At 39.7% G+C, this 21,276-nt stretch overlaps 2 protein-coding genes across 18 annotated transcripts in view; one reads left to right on the top strand and one right to left on the bottom strand.

The window, feature by feature from the left end:
• The window catches only part of ZC3H14 (zinc finger CCCH-type containing 14), a 46,536-nt gene extending 27,149 nt beyond the window's left edge, over positions 1-19,387 (top strand). For 3 of the 13 annotated variants that reach the window (XM_059688540.1, XM_059688583.1, XM_059688616.1), the window contains 8 exons: positions 1,187-1,261; positions 6,681-6,840; positions 7,584-7,816; positions 11,639-11,759; positions 12,717-12,853; positions 13,387-13,478; positions 14,695-14,801; positions 15,596-19,387. In XM_059688540.1, the coding sequence (XP_059544523.1) occupies positions 1,187-1,261; positions 6,681-6,840; positions 7,584-7,816; positions 11,639-11,759; positions 12,717-12,853; positions 13,387-13,478; positions 14,695-14,801; positions 15,596-15,602 (932 nt within the window). In that variant the 3' untranslated portion in view covers positions 15,603-19,387. The remainder of the gene's footprint in view (positions 1-1,186; positions 1,262-6,680; positions 6,841-7,583; positions 7,817-11,638; positions 11,760-12,716; positions 12,854-13,386; positions 13,479-14,694; positions 14,802-15,595) is intronic. The other 10 variants (XM_059688607.1, XM_059688645.1, XM_059688558.1 and 7 more) reach the window with 9 other exon arrangements.
• The window catches only part of EML5 (EMAP like 5), a 102,796-nt gene continuing 97,797 nt past the window's right edge, over positions 16,278-21,276 (bottom strand). For 3 of the 5 annotated variants that reach the window (XM_059688428.1, XM_059688446.1, XM_059688474.1), the window contains 2 exons: positions 20,676-20,829; positions 19,871-20,165 (listed from right to left, as the gene is read on the bottom strand). In XM_059688428.1, coding sequence (XP_059544411.1) covers positions 20,019-20,165; positions 20,676-20,829 — 301 coding nt within the window. In that variant the 3' untranslated portion in view covers positions 19,871-20,018. Of the gene's footprint in view, positions 19,558-19,870; positions 20,166-20,675; positions 20,830-21,276 lie in introns of those variants that run through there. The other 2 variants (XM_059688437.1, XM_059688454.1) reach the window with 2 other exon arrangements.

Genomic DNA, 21,276 nt, shown 5'->3' with positions numbered 1-21,276 from the left:
TTTTTTTTCCTGTAACCTAATCCGTGTCAGTTTCTCAGGCTGTCCTTTAGGAATGCTGGCTTGACCAAATGACATCTGTCTTTCATTTTCAGGTCAGCTCCTTGGTTGGGATTTACTGTATTTTTACCATGATAATTTTGGAAGGAATTAACTTTTATTTTGGCACACCACTACAGGATAATGTAACTTATATTAGAAAATAGCTGATGCAATTTTGAATTGAGCATAGCTTTTCCAGTTTAAAAACCCTTTTAATGAAAATGGTAGTTGCAAGTTCCATGTTTTCGCTGAGTGAGTAAAGGCTATCCTTGTGAAGTGGCCAGTAGTAGATACACTAAAAGTTAGCATGCAGGCACCTAATATTTCAGTGTGTGGAACCCTATCAATCACATCCCTTTGTACGCTGTACTGTGTGATGCTTTTGTCACAAGTCTGCAAGCAAGTGAGGACCTAATATAGGCTGTGCATTGGACAGGGAGGCTTGGAGAAAGAAGTGTGACAGCCTCGCATCCCTCAGAGTGCTTACCCACCGATTGAAGATAGAGACAGTTAGTGCTGTGTCAGTGCTGTGTGTGTTTTGCAGTGTAACTATGAGCCTGTTTCTAGCCGAGCATCTTCTGGGAAATCAAGTGGTTATTTTCATGCTTTGGTAGGACCTGGACAGTAGAGCTGAGAATTTTACTTGTTCAGTGTTCTCTTTATATCCATCCAAGCCTGTAGTCAGTCTTTTGGGCACTCTCTAACCAGATAACTCTGGAGTGTTTTGTTTTGTAATTCCAGGGGTGGGTGGAGTGAGTCATAATGGAGAGAGCCAGGTGATAGAGAGAGATGCCTCTTATGTTGACCTTGCAGTTGGCAGTCGCCTGTCTCCCATGGTGCAAGCTGTAGGTCCTTGCAGCACCTCCCTTTGGCTTTTCTACCTTTTCACCTTTATCTCCAGTCCAGGAAAACCAGCCTCCAGAGGAAGAGCCAGGAATGTTGTACATTGCTGTTTTTGGTTTAATCCTGAGTACAGGTTTTTGTCTTACAGACCTTTGGTCTAGAAATATTAGTAAATTGTATTATTTAAACTTTTATTTTTAAGACTTTAAGAACCCAGAAAGATTATTTGGGGCTTAATTTCTGGGACATAAACATGCTGGTATTGTGTTTTAAGCTTAGTTAAGTTTTAAAATATATATTCTAGGAACTCAGCAGAGGCCGTTACTGTCCCGGCTGCAAATTGATCCAGTCATGGCAGAAACTCTGCAGATCAGTCCAGGTTGGTAATCATGTTAAGTTTTCAGTGTAATCGGGCATTTTTTAGTTGCTATTTTCATTACACTTCATTTAATGTGCCTTGTGTTTCTTAGATCCTGCCCTAAGGTGCTATATTTAGGTCTGTGAAAATATTTTAGGGGCAGGTGACAAGATCTGCATTTTCTTTATGTTACATGTGTTTGTATTTTTCACCTCATTCAAAATCTTTCTTCCATTGCTGCCATTTTACGTAGGACCCTGGAATTTGTTGGCTGCTCACTTCCCTGCTCTAGCGATGACTAGAGTCCCTGCCCTACTCTCCTCTCTGCCCAACTTTTGCCAGGCCCTGAGCTGCTGTAGTTCCCCTGCCTGTTGAACCAGTCTTTAGACTCTCATTGCCAGGGACACACCAAGGACTTGTGGTTGTTAGACCCACTGGAACTTACCTTGAGTCTCTCCCACCCCAACACACGCCATGGCTACTTCAGGACTGGGGCTAGTGCCTTATTTATCTCTGTTGCCAGTTCCCTTGCCAGATGCATGTGGAATCCCTCATGTCTGCTGAAAAAATGATGGGAGCCATTGACACCTGCAAACTTAAAATCAGAAGTCTTATTTTCTCCACTTCCTTCTGTCTCCCCCAAACCTGCTCTTCACTGGAAGCTCTGGTGCCTTGACTCTCTGCTTCTCTGCCCCTAACCAAATTTTCTTCCCCGTGATCGGGACTCCACAGTCACCACCTGTATTACCTGACCTTGCCATGGCCTTTTGTGCTTGTCTTCTCTGAGGGTTACATCCCACCCACATGCCAGCTCCTAACCTGCTGATGAGCAGTTTGTTATCACCGCACTCATGTCGCTTCAGTTTCTGCCTCTCTTATGGCTTCTCCCTTCTACCTATAAAAGGGGTTAGAAATTCTCCAGTCTTGATTTTCCACTTATCTCCCAACATTCCATCCTGCTTTCTACAAGGGCATTTTCCTTCAAATGTTTGGCAGCTGAAGTCTCTGTATGTAGTATCCGCTTAATCAACCCTCACACATTCGTTTTGTTTCCTTTAGTTTTTAATATTTATCCATTGTGCCCATACAGTTTGAATCATCAAGTAGTTCTAGTAGGCTTATGAATGACTACATCCTTCGCTTACCTCCTATAATTTTTTAAATTGATTTTAGAGAAGGAAGTAAGGGTTGGGTGGTGGGGGGAGAAACATTGATGAGAAAGAGACATCAATCGGTTGCTTCCCATACACACCAGGACCAGGGATTGAACCCTAAACCTAGGTATGTGCCCTGACCAGGAATCAAACCCATGACCTTCTGGTACATGGGACAACGCTCCAACCAATGCCACATCAGCAAGGGCTCTACAATTTTTTTATTTTATTTCTGAGAGCCATTTTATTTGTGCATCTTTCTCCACCTCCCCCCCCTCCCTCTTTTTTTTTCCATACTGGTTTTGTTTCATGTATGCAGTACTTTCTCTTATTTCTCTGAGGACTTTTTTTTTTGTCTTTTATCCAGTTGTTCGTTTTGATCACTGTCTTTTGTGAAAGAGGTTTTCTTCAGATGTCTGCAGGCCCTTGGTAGGCTTAGATTTAAGAGTGGGCACTTAGGAAGCTGTTGGTGCTCTTGGTTAATTAGCTGGGGTGTGGGCTTTGGACCTCGCATAGGAACACAGATCTGCAGTGGAGTGTGATGTGTCTTGCTATCTTGGGGCACCCTGATGTCGGTTTTTAGGCCTTTCCTGTAGGCTGGTCAGCTTCTCTAAAGAAAGACCTTTCAAGCAATGGACTGGCTGGGAGCCAAGTGGGAAAGGGAACTGGGGAAGGCACCTCAGCATAAATTACTACAGAATGTTTACCTTAACAAGCCCCTCCATGGTTTCTGAATGGTGCTTCTTTCAACCTGGCTGGCATCCCTTGGTGCAGAGACTCCTCTGCTTTTAGCTCAAAAATCTATAAAGCGATACTTTCTCCAAGGGAGAAACTGGTCAGAGGAAACCTGCTTTTAACAGTTTTAATAGTATGCATTTAGTTCATGTTGTAGCACCTTTCTGTCGGAAACCAGGGAGCTTCATCCATAGGTGTCTCCCATGGTGACTAGTGAGAAAGTGGATCTCCAGTTATTCCAGATGTCTTCAGTAGAGAGGTAGGGGAATAGAAACGAGAATTTAGGAAGAACTAACTGTGCTTGAAATGGACACTGGAGCCACGTCTGTTCTGCCCACCCCTAGAATCCCAAGGTCCCCTATTTCTCAACCGCTGGAGAGAGTCTTGGGATCCATGCTGGTTGGCTTCATTATTGGCTTCAGACTCAGCTTTTGAAGATCTACTGAATTGGTTTCTCACTTCCGAGGTGTGGTTGTATCTCCTTTCACAATCGTTTTCTTGGTGGGTTTTTAAAAAATTAACCCTTTATTGATATTTTAGTGGCGTTTCAGGAGGAAACAGAATGCCTGGGTCAGACGCCTGTGTTCTTCACCCAGATGTCACTATTCCATCTGTCTGGCTCGCCTCGGTCTAGGCTGCTCACATTAGTCCTGCAGAGGCGACCAGTGGCTGTGTGGGTGCAGCGCTCCTTTTTCAATGTCCACTTCCTAAACTGTAGCTTACGACACTTGAATTCTGTTTTCTTCCATCTCTGATCCATTGGCTCCCAGGACTTTCCTGTCCTCCTACTAATTCCTTTTCATTCTCCTTTATCAACTCTTTTCCTCGTCTGCTGCCCTTTAAAATGTTAACTTTACCCTGTGTCCTGCCCTCAGTGTTATTTTCATCTCCTATATTCTCCCAAGATGCAAAGTAGTAGAGCCTCTTTGCCTCAGAAAAGTGCAGGGTGGTGAGAAGGAATGCTGCCACCCTCGGACTAACTTCTGGACTCTGCCTTTGCTGGCATGAGACCTCAGATCACCTGTGGTCTCGGGTCACTTGTAGTCTCTGACGTGCAGATCAGTGAGAAGACAGCAGCACTCCGTGTGTACACTTTATTAAACATTCTTATTTCACCTTCACTTTTGACTCTGCTTCTCTTATTTGTCTCCCCACCCCCAGTGGTCTGATCTGAATTTTCAACTTCTTCCTGAACATGTGAGAGCCCCACAACACTTCAAACTAAATAAACCTAAAACTGATATTTATCTTTGCCCTCTTTTATTTTTTATTAAAATTTATTGGGGCAACTGGTTAATAAAATTATACAGGAAAGGGCAAAAATAGGTTTACTGTTGTGAGTATGCGAAACAGTTTATTCTTGTACTATTATTATTTTTTAAAATGTATTTTTATTGATTTCAGAGAGGAAGAGGGAGAGAGAGCAAACATCAATGATGAGAGAGAATCATTGATTGGCTGCCTCCTGCACACCCGCTTACTGCGGATTGAGCCCGAAACCCTGGGTATGTGCCCCTGACTGGAATCGAACCTAGGACCCTTCAGTCCACAGGCCAGTGCTCTATTCACTGAACCAAAACAGCTAGGGCATTATTTATAAATTGTATAATTTTCCATACGAACACCTGTAAACTTCCTTTTGCCCCACCCTTTGAGGTTTCAAGTGTTCAATTGTGTAATACATCATCCGTATATTGAATTGTGTGCCCATCACCCCAAGTCAGGTCTCTCCTTCCATCACCATTTATCCCCACTTATCCTTTTCTACCTCTTCCCACTCTCCTTTCCTTCTGGTAACCAGTATGCTTTTGTCTGTGTCTAGAGTTTTTATGTCTTGTTGGTTGGTTGGTTGGTTTCAGTTTTATATCCCACATATGCATGAAATCTTATGGTGGTTGACTTTTTCCATTTGACTTCACTTAGCATGATACTCATCTTGCAAGCGGCAGTATTTTATCTTTTCTATGTCTGAGGAGTAGTATTCCAGTGTATATATGTATCTCATCTTCTTTATCCAGTCATCTTTCGAAGAACCCTCTAGTTGTTTCCATGTGTTGGCCACCTGTCTTTTCCCTCTTTTAAACTGGCTCTTTCTCCTGTCCTCTATTTCCTGCATCAAGTTCCTCTTCCTCCTGCTTGCATTCATACATCTGTCTTTACCAGTCTCTGCTGCACTGGCAGGGACGACAGGCATGCCTCCTACTTGGCATAGTAGGTGAAAATGCACCTGCTGTGAGCTGCTGGTGCTCATGGGAGGGTGTTAGACTAGGAAAAGGGGATGAGACTTTTAACTTGGAGCCTCAACATCACTCCTGGGCAATAGCCTCATAACTGAGATCTAGGACTCTAATCCATCTGACCACTGTTCCTTTTTTCCTGAAAACCAGTTTAAACATGTGACCTCCCTACTTAGAAACCTCTCTGGGTTACTTACTACTTCTGGACCAGAATTTAAACTCCTTTATGCCTCAGCCTCTTCCTTGCCACTCATCTGCTTAGCCCACCACACACAGCCCTCCAGCATTCCACATTTCTCACTGCCTCAAATCCCTGTGCTCCTAATGAGGAAAGCCCTGCCTTTCTCCATGCGGTGTCCTCTCTTCTCCAGCACTTTCCCTCCTAGTGTATTCCTGCTCATACCTTTAGTACCTGTTGTACTTGTTCCTCCTCTGTAAGCCTTTCTTTTCCCAGTTGGAGGAGGTTCTGGACTCTTCCAACCTGCTTACACCCCTTTTAGGTCACTTTTTGGGGCATACGGTTCTGAAATATTTGTGTGTACCTAGCCCAGTATTCTCAGCAGTTCACTTTTTTCAGGAAATGAACATTAACGAATAGTCGGAATTTTGGTCTCTGTTATTTGCCTGTTAACTGTGGAGCTCATTAACTCGAGTCAGTTGACTGCATATTGATAGGTCAGCCATCTCCACTAGGGCTTGGTGTATTTTATAAAGTGTTGGGCCTAAGATGATGTTGCCGATGATGTGAGCTCTACTTACTTGCATTGAAGGTCATTGTGTTCCTTGCTGTATTTTTTAAAATGTCTATTCATCTTAAAATTCTCTCTTATAGTGGTCTTCAAAATCGGGCGGAAATTATGACAGCTGAATTCTTATCATTAGGATGTGTTCATTTCACTGATACTGTGCAAAATGAACAAAACAGGTTTTAGAACGCTTTTTACACAATCTTTGTATCATAGTTCTAGGGAACATTAGGGCTCTTTATTCTCCATATTTTTAGGAAGTATTGTATTTAAAAGTAAGTTCATATTGTTAGTATCCCATTAGATGCCTCATGTAAGAACCTTTCCATACTGTAGGCAAGGAGTGTTCTAGAATCCCTTGGTTATATGCTGGAAGAGGGAAAGAATGCTTCTTTGGAAAGATGTTTGACACAGAATTGCAGCCCTGTTCTGAGTAGAACCATTGTGATTTTCCTTTGAAAATAATTACAAATATATATTAAAAACTTGACAGTCTTCTCACGTGTGTGATGTTGGGAATGAAGGTATATTCAAAAGTAAACATTTGTGGCCAATTTTTTTGGCTCAGATTACTATGACATGGAATCCCTGGTCTATGCAGACACAAGATCATTTATTCTGAAGAAGCCAAAGCTGTCTGAGGAAATAGTAGTGGCATCAAACCAAGAGTCGGGGATGAAGACCGCAGATACCCTTCGGGTACTTTCAGGACACCTTATGCAGACACGGTAGATGGTTTCTCTTTTTTGTGTAGCTAATTTGTGTTCATTAGATGGGCAGTGCAGGATAACCGTCAGTTTACACTTCCCTCCACCCCATCCTGGCGCTCAGTGTAGAGTGCTTTGACTCAATAGTTAGGCCATGTATATAGTAAGCCAAAATCAGGTTTCAAATATTCCAGTTCATCTTTCTTGTTTGGAAATCCATTATCCTGCAAAATAAGTCAGCGTATGATTTAATGTTAATAAGATTCTTTTCTTTATGTGCATCCAGGAAATGAGATTTTAAAGGCCAGGTGATCAAAATCAGGAAATCCCTCCAGAGTTAGCCAGTTGGGTTGGGATGGATCCTTCCCTTAGAAAATGAAAAGTTCTAACAAACATACAGATAATAAAATTAGTGTAAATGTAGATGGCTGGCTATTGTGCTGTGTGCATGGATGCTGACTTCTCAGTATATTTCCATGTGACCCTATGAGGATCAGATGGACAGAGGGGGTTAGGGTTGAGGAGAAATTGGCTTTAGCCCCGGGGGCGCTGGTAATGCTGCCACAGTGATGGGCCGCAGCCAGTGTGTGGTAGCAGGAATCCCACGGAGGCTGTACCTGCAAGTTCTTTAAAGTCTTTTTTTTTTTTAACTGAAGAAACCACAGCAAGTAAGGGAGTGATAGTTCTGCTAAAGAGCACGTTAGGAGGCTCAGCTTTATGTGTTCGTTTCCCTAATTCTATGGTATTTTCTATCTATCTGGCAGAGATCTTGTACAACCAGATAAACCTGCAAGTCCCAAGTTTATAGTGACGCTGGATGGTGTTCCCAGCCCCCCAGGATACATGTCAGATCAAGAGGAGGACATGTGCTTTGAAGGAATGAAACCTGTAAACCAAACTGCAGCCTCAAACCAGGGACTCAGAGGTCTCCTCCACCCACAGCAGTTGCAGTTGATGAGCAGGCAGCTTGATGACCCCAATGGTAGCTTTGCACACGGTGTGTTGAGAGCTCAGCCTTTCCCTCTTAGGGTGCTGGTATTGAGAAGGAAATCTTTGACATGTTTCTCTGTATTGAATGAATACTGGTTGGAGGCCTTGCTTTCATTTATTCCTCAGTAGTGGCCTTTATTTTTTTCAGACAGAACAACCAGTTAAATTTGAGACTGTCTGTCCTGTGAATGTTGGCTGTTATTTAGGTGCTAACATGGTATTGAGCCATGGAAGCCAAAAAATGCCTTTTATTCATGTCAGAGAATGACCATCATTCTTAATTTCTGTTTGCCTTTTTCTGAAAAAGAAACTGTACTGGCTACTTTCCTCTTTTACCAGCATTAGTCTCTTTTATAATTTACTTGCTAGAAAAATGAATTTGAATTTTGATGCTATTTCTCCTTCGGTGAAATTCTCTTGAGTGAAGTTTCTCACCTAGCAGTCAAAATAGTTCTTGGACGTTTAGAAAAGATCTTATGTTTAAATTAATATTTAAGCATAGTATTTAGAAGTCAGATCAACTCATTTCAGATAGTGACATGCTTTTAGGCAGATGAGTCTTTCTTAGGGCTTTTCACTGGATACCAGTGGCAGGTACAGCTACTGATCATTTTCACTCAGGATAGAGAATAACCATGCTCTTCAGACCTCACATTCCTAGAAACACCTACTTTGACAGGGGAGGCAATTACTACATTTTTAAAAAATAGGTTTTTAATGATTTTAGAGAGAGAGGAAGGGAGAGAAAGATAGACAAACATCGATGAGAGAGAAACATTAACAGGTTGCCCCCTGCACAGTTCCCACTGGGGATTGACCCCGCAACCCAGCCATGTACTCTGACTTGGAATTGAACCACCGACCTCTTGGTGCATGGGTTGACATTTAACCATTGAACCACACCAGCCGGCCAATTACTGAATCTTAATGAACAATATCAAAGAAAAAAATGGGTTTTGAAATTTTTCCAGAGTAAAATTTCTTTGCAGATATATGAAAATATATTAAATGGTTTTTTAGTAGCTAAAAAATATAATAGTCCTTAGGGGGAGATATGAGTAAGTGAAGAGATATCACTGTTATCTTGAACTGAATGAGGCAATAATATAGTGTTATGGTTTTGATTGGTGGCAGAAGTTGAAAACAACCCTATTGAAAGAAGGAAAGGTTTTAAAATGGAAACAAAGATGGTAAGAACTGCAAGTTGGGCACTGCACATTTCTTGATCTTACATATTTTGTCTAAAATAAGAGAAAATTCTGGTGCTTTTGCTACTTTGGTTTTCTTTTTTTTTTTTTTTTTTTTTTAAATATATTTTATTGATTTTTCACAGAGAGGAAGGGAGAGAGATAGAAAGTTAGAAACATCGATGAGAGAGAAACATCGATTAGCTGCCTCCTGCACATCTCCCACTGGGGATGTGCCCGCAACCCAGGTACATGCCCTTGACCGGAATCGAACCTGGGACCCTTCAGTCCGCAGGCCGACGCTCTATCCACTGAGCCAAACCGGTTTCGGCGCTACTTTGGTTTTCAATTTGGCAGCTTAAATTTTTATATGTTAGGGTCTAGTTTCATTTAAATGTAGATGTCTGTTAAGCTTTATTGGAATATATGTCATCGGCAGCATATATACCAGTGGCTATTATGGAGACAGCTGTGATGCGTGGTGAGCCTCCTTCATCACCATCACTTTGATCTGGGACTCTCGGTATATTACGCTGAGAGACGTCTGAATAGCAGTCACAAAGAGGCTGGGGTCTCTCTTGCTCTCCCCCTCTGAGCAGGGAGTTTGAAACTTTGTAATTGCTTTTGGTGGCTTTTTGTCCAGTGTTTCCAGGATGCTATCGACAGCAGCAGCCGTTTGAAGTCACCCCCACTGGCCATTATATAGCAGTCCAGATTTTATAGTTTGTAGCAAAAAGTGAGTTTGCCTCTTAAAATGTAAACAGGAAAAGTTTTAATAGCTTATGAAGTAAATGTTAGGGAAAACCAGAGTCATGACCTTCGTATATATGGTTTAACATTTCTATCAGGAAGATACAGTGTCCTTGTGCAGTATTTAACCTCTTTAACATGCTTGTGAGTTGCCACTTATTCCACTTTGCAGCAGCCTGCGATGAGTATTCTGTTAACTTCTCATTTGGCCTGGGTTGCCACGCAGATACCATAGTCTAAAACAGTGGTTGTCAACCTTCTGGCCCTTTAAATACAGTTCCTCATGTTGTGACCCAACCATAAAATTATTTTTGTTGCTACTTCATAACTAATGTTGCTACTGTTATGAATCGTAATCTAAATATCTGATATGCAGGATGGTCTTAGGCGACCCCTGTGAAAGGGTTGTTCGACCACCAATGGGGTCACGACCCACATGTTGAGAACCGCTGATCTAAAGAATGTTCTTTAGGAGGAAGGTCAGACAGACAAATCTCTGCAAGGCTGACACAAAAACCATTTAAATTTGGAGAAAATCCTCTGGCCCTACCAGATTTTACTTAAGACTAGGGATACTTTTTATCCTGGAGATAAATAATGACTTACTTTATTAAGTATCCTGGAAAATTATATGTCAGGCATAGTCATAATAGCGCTGATGGTCTTCCTAACGGGTTTAGGACTGGCTGTGTGTGCCTTGTTATCCTATAATGAAGACGGGAGTCGGGTCACTGTATTGCTAAGTTTTGATTGTTACCTGTTTTGCATTCTTGTTTTCATTTAATCATAAAATTAAGGAAGACATTATTTCCTCTGTGTAAATGAGGAACCTGACATTCAGAGATGTTAGCACTTGCCCAGTGTCTACCTTCTCTGCTAGTAAGTTACAGAGCCAAATTTGAACAGCTCTGTAAGAGATGTAATTCAAGTGATATCTGCTTTCACAAACATGAATATGAACAATAATAGGTAATACCCATGGTGCTATTGGGAAGGAGGGTTGGATGTGTTGGACCAGAAGTTGGTAGGTAGCTCATGATAGCTACCAGGTGTAACTTTATTTGGTTTATTCTGTTTTGAATTTGAATTAGTTGCCAGCATTTAAAATTTAAATATCATGTGAAAAGGTTTTTGGCTTACCGAATCAGGAGACAGTCTGGCAACATGGTCCCACTTTCTGAAGTCACAGTAATTGACATTGTAATTGGACAGAACCTGGTGAGTGGTATGGCAGAGAGTGTGCCATCTGATGGTGTGTGCACTGGTCTCTTCCCCACCCGTTTGCTCTACGAGGAGACTGACCGCCATGGTGATCTCACATCCAGCCAGGCGCACTCGGTTAGGTAATCTGCTGGGCCCTGTAGATAATGACATTTGTGACCCATTTTAGGCAAAAGTCTTTCCTCACTTTGAAGACATTGCTGAATTTATCACTTGGGCTTAGAAAACTGGGTATACCTCAGTGAGTTGGAATACTTTTGTGTTGGGACCACTGGTGAACTTGCCTGAATGAGAATTCGTTCACATTTTTTATCAACTTGTGTTTTCAGTCTGCATTTCATTTTATTGGCTCTCTACTTGACATTCTTCCCTCTTTTATATTTGGTCAGCTCTGAAATATTTTTGAGAATTGGAGTTTTTTTGTGAGAACTTTGGCCCTAGTTGCAGCATCACTGTTCACTTCCACAATGCAAACTAGTCTACTTCCTGGATCGTTTACAGGATTCTGTTACAGTGTTGGTCGGATTACTTTGACTCATTTATTTCATATGACTATGGACATAGAAGATAACGATTTTAAGACTGGGTTTTGAGGGAAATTTATTAGAAGAAGTGCCATGTACTTAATTGATCATAATTAATGTATACTTTTAATTCCTCTCCCTTTGTAGCTGAGATGAGTGAACTGAATGTGGCACAGAAGCCAGAAAAACTTTTGGAGCGCTGCAAGTACTGGCCTGCCTGCAAAAACGGGGATGAATGTGCTTACCACCACCCGATTTCACCTTGCAAGTGAGTAGCAGCGAACCAGTTCTGGTCTTCAGGTTAATTTCTGTATCTGATCGCATATTTAGCTTTTTTTTATTTTTTATTTTTTTAAGGCCAAGTTTGAGTTTTGTAACTAAATTCATTGACACTTACCACGGTCCTGCCCTGAACAGCATATGTGTGTGTAGTGGGGGGTGGGGGGTGGGGGTGTGTGTGTGTGTGTAGGTGTAGGTGTAGGTGTAGGGATGGGGAGATGGGAGGTGGCTTCTTTGTGCCTCAGACCTATGAGATACCGAAATTCTGGGTTTTATTCCAGATTCTGTACATTTAAGGAGGTGGGTATGTAATAACTATCCCAGTTGGTATGCATTGTGTTCATCCATACATACACAAATGTTAAGGCGTTGAGGGAAAACTATATAATAGGTAATGAGAAAATATTTTGGACTTGGGTATAATTTTTCCTAACCAGCTGGCTGTTTAAATGGAATGACCTTTGAGAGATGACTTTTACATTTTGTTTTTGTCCTATAGGTAGAATCTCTCCATGTTTTAATTTCAGGAGCTTTTGATACGAGAATAACATGGATGTATAAATAGGGAGATCGTGGGACAAGTACTCTTTTTGGTAGCACAATCCCTTGAATAAATATTGTGCTCACTATAGTGTTTACTTCATAAAATATATAAACATAGACTTTAATAATTAAGTGGTGTGATTCTCATTATCACCAAAAACTCTTTTACCCTTCATGTGTTTTGGCTGGAGTTGAAAAACTGTTATTATCCTGGGCTTTGGAATAGATAGTTGTGTCCTGTTTTGATGTATGGCCTCACTTAAAAATGGAGTTTCCTTCTCTTGTTACTTTTTGTTTCTGAAAACAAGTAGTGATGGAATGAGTATAAGGAGCCCCTCTACAAAAAAACTAATGCATTCAGAAGATTAAATGTGGATAATATATTTTTTTTGTTGTTTTATAGGGCTTTCCCCAATTGTAAATTTGCTGAAAAATGTTTGTTTGTTCATCCAAATTGTAAATATGATGCAAAATGTACTAAGCCAGATTGTCCCTTCACTCATATGAATAGAAGAATTCCAGTACTGCCTCCAAAACCAGGTTAGTGACTTTGTGCACTACTACTTTTGGGTAAAATAAAATTAAAAAAAATTAAAAATGACATTTTGTGAAAGGAATAGTTTCAAAATTGTAGCAGAATCAATTAAAGTAAGGAGTCTCCAAAGAGGAAGTGCATGCATACTATAGTATTCTTACGTGTTTTTATCTTCACTAATGAATATATATGTCTCATCATTCATTATATATATATTTTTTAAAAAAGAACATATTCTACTGATTCTTAACAGAGAGGAAGGGAGAGAGACAGAGAGCCAGAAACATCGATGAGAAACACCGATCAGCTGCCTCCCACACATCGCCTACTGGGGATGTGCCCGCAACGCAGGCACATGCCCTTGACCGGAATTAAACCCGGGACCCCCCAGTCCGCAAGCCAATGCTCCATCCACCGAGCCAAACCGGTTTCGGCCATTATATTTTAATTTTAAAATGGTTCCCATAAAAACATCAGAATGCATTAAAAATTATTTTGCCAAATAAATTTGATCAATGTTTGTCCTTATTTTTGTCAGCAGTTATAACAGCAACACCATCTTCTAGTAGTCAGCTCTGCCGTTACTTCCCTGCTTGTAAGAAAATGGAATGTCCCTTCTATCATCCAAAAGTAAGAACCTTTTTTCCCCTTTATTAATTAAGGTATTACATATGTGTCCTTATCCCCCTATTCCCCCCCACCCCCCCATTCATGCCCTCACCCCACTGGTGTCTGTGTCCATTGGTTAGGTTTATTTATTTATTTATTTTAAACATATTTTATTGATTTTTTACAGAGAGGAAGGGAGAGAGATAGAGAGTTAGAAACATCGATGAGAGAGAAACATCGATCAGCTGCCTCCGGCACATCTCCCACTAGGGATGTGCCCGCAACCCAGTTACATGCCCTTGACCGGAATCGAACCTGGGACCCCTCAGTCCGCAGGCCAACGCTCTATCCACTGAGCCAAACCGGTTTCGGCATTGGTTAGGTTTATATGCATGCACACAAAGTTCTTTGGTTGATCTCTCCCCTTTACCCCCACCCATTTTCCCAAAACTGAATTTAGTGATAACTTTTCAGTTGTGAGACCTGGAAGATCACTAGCAAATTGAGATTGAGTATCTTCCTCACCTCCTTTAACTTACTTTTTGTTAGAGTTAAGTTGAAGGTCTTTAAGATCTTCAAGTTATTCTTTAGTGTCACTCGGCCTGTTTTTCTCTCTGGCCAAGTGGTGTGACACTACTGAATGTCAGTCTTCTAAGCTCTCAGGAGGGTAAAGCTCACCTTTGCTGTTTCTGTTCTTCACAGCCCCTAAGCATGTCGGTGGTTTTTTCTTTCCCTAATGCTAGAACTGAGATGATGACATCAGTAGTCCAGCTTACTGCCATCCAGGCTTGTTCTGATGCTTTTGTCTGTGTACTAAAGACTGGTTGATGTGTCCTCAGCTGTTTCATTGCTCAGAGTAGTGTCTCCTTTCTGAAATAGCAGCTTGAAGACCATACAGAAGGCCTTCACTTCCCTCCAATTGCAGTTGGGCATAGCTGAGGGTGCTCAGTGAAGAATGTTAGGGTGTTAGGCAGGGCGTGCAGGGTGATTGTTAAACATTGATTAGAAGTAGTTGATTGTATGCTAAGGTTCTTTTTGAAATTTGGCTTGCTGTTATTCTGTGACTAGGATTGTGTGTGGGGGGGGGTTATTTTTCAAGGTTTCAGTAGTAATAAAAATTAATGTTACAGACCGTATCTCTTGCCCCATTGTTAGGGTGAGCTTGTTAGTGTCACTCCAATTGCCGTTTTTGTCTGTATTAGCTTTGCATATGTTGAAACTGTTCTTATCTCCTTAGCACTGTAGATTTAACACTCAGTGTACAAGACCTGACTGCACGTTTTATCATCCTACCATTACTGTGCCGCCACGACATGCCTTGAAATGGATTCGGCCTCAAACCAGGTAAAGATGAAAATTAGTTTTCCTAATGGCATTTCAAATACAGTGGGGCCTTGACTTACGAGTATCCCGACTAACAAGTTTTTCGAGATACGAGCCGTCTCTCGGCCGATTTTTTGCTTTGAGTTGTGAGCTAAAATTCAGGTTACGAGCCAGCTTCAGATACCGCACCGCTAGTTGGCGCAGCAAACGTCACAGTGAACGCCACAACATCAGCCCAGCATCACGTGTCTCACTCGTTCACTTTTTGATTTGACATACGAGTAATTTGAGTTACAAGCTCCGTCACGGAACGAATTAAACTCATAAGTCAAGGCCCCACTGTACTTTTCTAATATGTAGTTTCTTAAATTTATAAGCACACAAATGTGGAATAAATTATCACTGCTTTTTCTCTGATGTTTAATTTTACATGGGTCCTTTGGAAAAATAATATAGAGTAGAAGCCAATTTTGTTTTATCCAGTAATTGCTTATTTCCCTGAATCATCTCCAGATCAGGTTTCTTTTATAACTTCATCTGCACATACACTAAGGCCTTCAGGAGTTATACTTCTTACAAATCTCATATCAGTTTTCTTAGACATTAGTAATTCGGGGGGAAAAAAGTTTCAGAACATTTTAGTGTGGCCTATAAATTCATGTTATCTTTTATGTACCTTTTAAAATCTGGTATTTGCATCATAATCTGTAGAATGAATATTCATTGTCTGAAGATACTCAACTTCTTAATTAAGGTATGTGGTATATAGGGATGTGAAGCAGTTAATTAAAAATTTTTTTTTTGGTTTTATTCAGTGAATGACAGTCCTACCTGGCAGAAGATCGTGAAGTTTGAAAGTTTCCATCTACTGATGAAAAAGATTCTGTAGAACTTGTCAAATCTTTGAAACTTGGAATATATTGCTTTCATAATATGAAGTTATTGCCTATCTGAAGTACCTAATTTTTCAAGTTTGTAAGTTTATTATGTGGTTTTAACATTGGGTGTTTTGTTGTTGTTTGCCTTGTTTTGACTGTGGAAAGACAGTTTAAGGAAAAACTGAATTCTATTAAAACACCTGGTGTGTTTGTACACTGCTGTTTTGAGTATCAGCATGTACAACATGGTGATATTGTCAGTACAGATAATCCAGTTTGGGGCTACATGTTGCTGTGAGTGTCTGCGTGTGTGTGCGGGAGCGTGTGTATACAAAGAAATATAGTGAGGGGAACATCCTTATTCCAAAAGTTGGATTGCTACTTTCATTTTTTCCAGGGATTATATAATGTTCATGATCCACTAAAAAAGTGTTGAGGTAGTTTAAATAGTCCATCCTACTTTTTAATTTTAAGTGATTAAGTTTGGCTTCTTAGGTTGCGTGCTGGTTTGGTAAATGGTTCCCAAATAGCTAGTCTTTGCCTTCTGGGTGAGGATGAGTGAGGTGGGCATGTAGAGTGAAAACAGCTGGAATGCCAACAGCAAAAAGAAAAAGAACAATTACTTAAAATGTTTTTCATTTACTGTTAACATATACTTTTAAAATAAATATTTTGGAGAACTACATTATCACAAAATTATACAAAAGTTTTTACAAGTATATATACATAGGTATCAGAGAACAGACTTGAAATTCACAAGATTATATAGCTATACATATACATTCTCCCATTCTGAAAAACATTCTCAGAAATAATTCCAGAAAATATAGTTACTGAAGATAATTTTTTAAATGTAAAAATTAGATTTCAGTAGTATATTTTAAATGTCAGACTATATAATTACAGAGATCAGATGGATAAATTGCAAAGTAGGACTAAACTTTTTGACTACTGAATTAAAATACAGTTACGTGTGTTTGTGGTTTTTAAAATTGTTAAGGCAAGAAGTGTCAAAAACTTTAGAATTAAACGGATCGCTGATTTTAAAGACTTGATGTACAGTTTTTTAAAAAGTAAAGCTAAAAGTTGGTTAGAAAAAAGCGAATTAATGCAAAAGGGATAATAAAGACTCAAACATTCTGACGACCAAATTAAATGTAACTGTAAAAAAGTTCAGTGACTTCTTCAATCACATCCTCAAGAGAGAATGAAACCACACGTGTCAACCCATGTTTAAGAGCCTGAAACCAGCAGTCTGTTTTGTGGCTGCTGCTCTTCCATTGGGAGAAGAAAGATAACCGTTAACAATTTTGTAAGTTGCACTTTGCTGTGCTGATTCCAAAGTAAAGACAAAGCACAGGAGAGCACAGAGTTGCCAGGGAGGTGTGAGTGAAGTGACCATTCCTCCTCTTCTAAAAAGTGGGCTCCGTTGAATTTAAGGCATATATTCATTCCAGTGTTACTTGAGATGCTTTTCACATCTCTGCAGAAGAAATTTGTTTTAAATTGTACTTCCAGAAATTTAAACAGATATTTAGCATCGTTTATAAATGTTTTGTAGTTGCAGTGTCATAATTCCACTATAAAAGACAAAAGTGGGAAACAAGGGCTGGTGTGGTTTAGTTCAGCCATTTTACAAGGAAATAACATGCTAAGATTGAATTGTTTCTTGCTAGTTAATAGACATTGCCTGGAAACATATTTAAGAGTTTAATCTTATCTTTCAGTTGCTATGATTTATGGGAGAGCTAAGGTTGATTCTAAAACATTTGTTGGGTAATTTGGTCTAAAATGAACCATCATCCAAAAGGATCACAAAAAAATGGAAGGGAAAGGGTGTGGCTCACGGTAAGCAGTGCATGGCACAGGGTGCAGTGTGCTTTGGCATGCGATTATATACAGAAACAGGGCTAAAGGTGCCAGGAGAAGTCTCAGCTTACAAATTCAGGAGCATAGTCAGGTATTGCGCACACACACACATAATTCTCTCTGGGTTAAAAAAATGAACAGCAGAATCTCCATGGTCTATGGTGGTATTTCACCTTCCCTTAGTTTGATGGCTGGTAAAAGCAAAAGAGCAAGGTACTCACGGATGACTCCTTAAATTCAATACGACCTTCAGTCATGAACTGACAACAGTGAGTAAGGTTGGCTTACCAAGTTGGCCACTTGGAAGAAAAAATGCAATGGAAGCAATTTTATCCTACTTGCTTAAGGTGAGGAGAGTTTCTATTTGCATTGTGATGGAAATGGAATTTCTCTTTAGCCAAAAACCTGCAAACTTGACTGCCAAAAGTCTCAAAAATGGAGGGAGAGAGGGATTCAGGGGATTTTTCCCCCTTTAATTTGTTGACTGCTCCTTTATAATATACATGAATAAAAATGTAATACTAGTGTATTCTAAAATTTGCCTTTATTTAGGAGACTGATGTAAATAATGAAAGAATATGATCTTATGTTTCAAGTTTCTTAAACACCTTTAATCAGTTCTTTTAACACAGCTATTCCGAGCTTTAAAACGTGACCAGCTTTAATCACTGGTTAGGCTTTCTTGCGATGTAATTTTGACCATTTCTGTTTTCAGTATTTACAAGGCGTTGGACATACAAAACTAAGATTTCCAGACACCTGAAGGGGCCTATTATGCTACAAAGATAACACATTAAAATAAAAATTCATAGGACCAATAGAGCATCATAATCTTCTTCACACTTAGAAAAATATATTTTTAAATATCAGTTTACATAATTTCCAATCTTCAGGAAACTACAGATAGGCTAAACAGCATATTCCTGAATGGCAAATACTGATCTTTGGCAGCATTTAAAGTGAATAGGAATAAAGATCTAAGAGTTCAGCCCCAACCCACCAAAAAGAAATAGACAAGTTTGAAAAGTGAACTTGTATTCATTCCTTTTGGAAGTTGGCTATGGGTGGCATACATCTAAACAGATTTTCCAATTAAAAAAATAAAAAGCTGTAAAAATATTTTTTCAAGAATTAACTAAATTGTATAACTTTGTAAATGTGAATTTAACTCTTTAGTTTACATGTTAAACATGTTTCTATTGGAGTATATCTTTAAATATTCAGTATGCTCTCCCATTAAATACTATTGCTATCTAAACCTTAAAAAACAGTACACAGTTGGAAATGATTGTTCATCATACTACTTTTTCATTAATGAGGCTATAATTTTAACTTTTCAAATATAGAAATAACTTCTGAATAAAGATGAGGATGGATAGCTCAAAAATGAAAATGTAGCAATCATATGCTAATAACTTTGGATTTGTCCCTGTACTACAAATGCCAGGAGAACACTCATTTATAAAAGGGCTTTTCTTGCTGCTGCAGAAGTAGTATGTCCTCCAGGGAAGTGTGTGTGTGTCTCCTCAGGGAAAATACGGTTTGCCTTTTAAAAACATCCTTTAGGGTGATGGTGTGTTTCCTTTCCTTACAGAAACATAAGGATATATTTCACTTAAACTGTGAACCACAAACTTTCTAAAAGGAAAGTGTTGTGTTAAAGGATGATGAAAATAATCCAAGTTGGGTTTTTAAGGTTTTGGTTTGCCTCGCCAGCAGGTCTGCCAAATTTGCACACTCCCCCCAAATGGGGGTTGGCTCTCACTATTAAGTATTTATTTTGTCCTTCCTTGAATTGTAATTATCTGGCAGTGTATGGATTACAGTTACTCAGTGCATATAATAAATATTTTGAACTTATCCATCTTATATTTTGATGATTCTGGGCATATATCCCTGTTACAATCTTAAATTAGCACCACTTGACTTCTCCCTCGTCTGTAATTCTGGTTTCTCAAGGCTGTTTATTCAGTCTTCCCAGCATCCACGTCTTTCAATGGGGCGTGTGTACACACTTCCAGACAAACAAACTGCAACCAGAGGAAACCTGCAGTGAGTTCATTATATTTCTAGGTTTTCAGAACAGTTAAGTTTTTCAATTGAGCTTTCAAACCATACATGTATAAAATTTTTTGTTAACTCCTTTAACTCTGTATTTATACATAGTGTGTGACTCTAAGGCAGTGGTTCTCAACCTTGGCTGCACATTAGACTCACCTGGGAATCTTTTTAAAATCCTGATTTCTGGGCCTCATCCTCCGGAAATTCTGTTTCTTTGTTACTAATGTTGTGGCCCCACTCCATCACAAAGAAACAGAATTTCCGGAGGATGAGGCCCAGAAATCAGGATTTTAAAAAGATTCCCAGGTGATTCTAATGTGCAGCCAAGGTTGAGAACCACTGCTCTAAGGAGTCATCTGCTTTTGCTACCTTCTGATGCTGACAGTTCAGTGAGTCCACAAACTGCAGCTGTAGAAGTGATACCAAATCTCTAACTAGCAAAGACAGTCTGCTCTTGGGCTGAAAAAGTTACCAACCTGCAGTCATCACCTCCAGCACTAATCACGTGTCGATCACCACTGGTAAATCGAATATTTGTCACATGGGGTGAATGACCTAAGAACCTTTTATGCTTTGCCTGAAAAAACAAACAAAAAACTAAGCTCAAGGTGTGTGATGCGCACAAAAGTCCAAGGTTGCTACAAGGAGCCATAACTTCCCATCACCAGGGCTGAGGAGAGAGGAAGCAGTTAGGACCATAGCCAGTGATCAAGTGCCTTTCAGATTAGTAATGGGTTGGCACTTAACACAAACCAGGTGATTTGGGCAGGCAGATGTCTCCAGTTACTCTGAAATTTTTCCTGAGGAAAAGCATTTGAAACTTGGTAAAGGTTTGATAAAACACTAATCACAGCTTTTTATTAGTATAGTTTGCAAAGATGGGTGTTACTTCAGGGCAGGGGGTATAATTTCTAATAGCTATTATTTCAGAGTAAGGGATTTAAGAAGTTTGGGGGGGAAAATTAAGAACACAAAGTATTTCCAGAGCAGGACACAACACAGTTTAGCTATTATGTGGGGAAATGTACTAATGATCAGACATCTAATTGAGAATATGATTATATAAAGTGCTAAACCAAACACTTACAAATTTTTCAGGGCATGGGAAGTCAAATAACTTAACCATGCCAAAGTCATCTCCTGTCACAAGGCTGATTCCTGAATGAGACACACAGGCACAGTTGACATCTGCTTTCTCAGCGTGCCTGGACCAGATTCCCATAACTTCACTTCCTAGAATGCTAGAGGGAAGGGAAAAGAGAAATTCACCATAGCAAACAGGTTTACCATACTGAAAAAGTTTCTTGGTAATTAATCTCTAAGTACCTAATGTGTGTTTTAAAATACAGGAAGCAAATTGTAAGTTACTGGGAGTCCTGAGTTTCACCTGGGATGTTAATCCTCCCCCCGCCTAAAGAAAATTTTAAAATTTTAAGATTTATACATTAAATAACCTTTTAAAAATTAATACTGTATGAGAGCTGTCTTTATAAAATAAAAAGTGGTGCTTATTCTATAGGAATTTGACAGTTTTCATTTACATTGGCTAAGAAGATAGATGCTCATCATTACCTGTTACACAGCCAGTGAGTTTGAACAAATTTATCGTTTCATTTCTAACAGCTGCAAGATAGCATTCCTTTTCGATAGAGAAATAATACAATTGCCTAACAGAACCCAATATATTT

Source organism: Myotis daubentonii, chromosome 1 (assembly GCF_963259705.1).
Source record: "Myotis daubentonii chromosome 1, mMyoDau2.1, whole genome shotgun sequence".
NCBI lineage: Eukaryota > Metazoa > Chordata > Mammalia > Chiroptera > Vespertilionidae > Myotis > Myotis daubentonii.
Note: the sequence above shows the minus strand (reverse complement) of the source record. Positions and strands in the feature narration are given on the sequence as shown.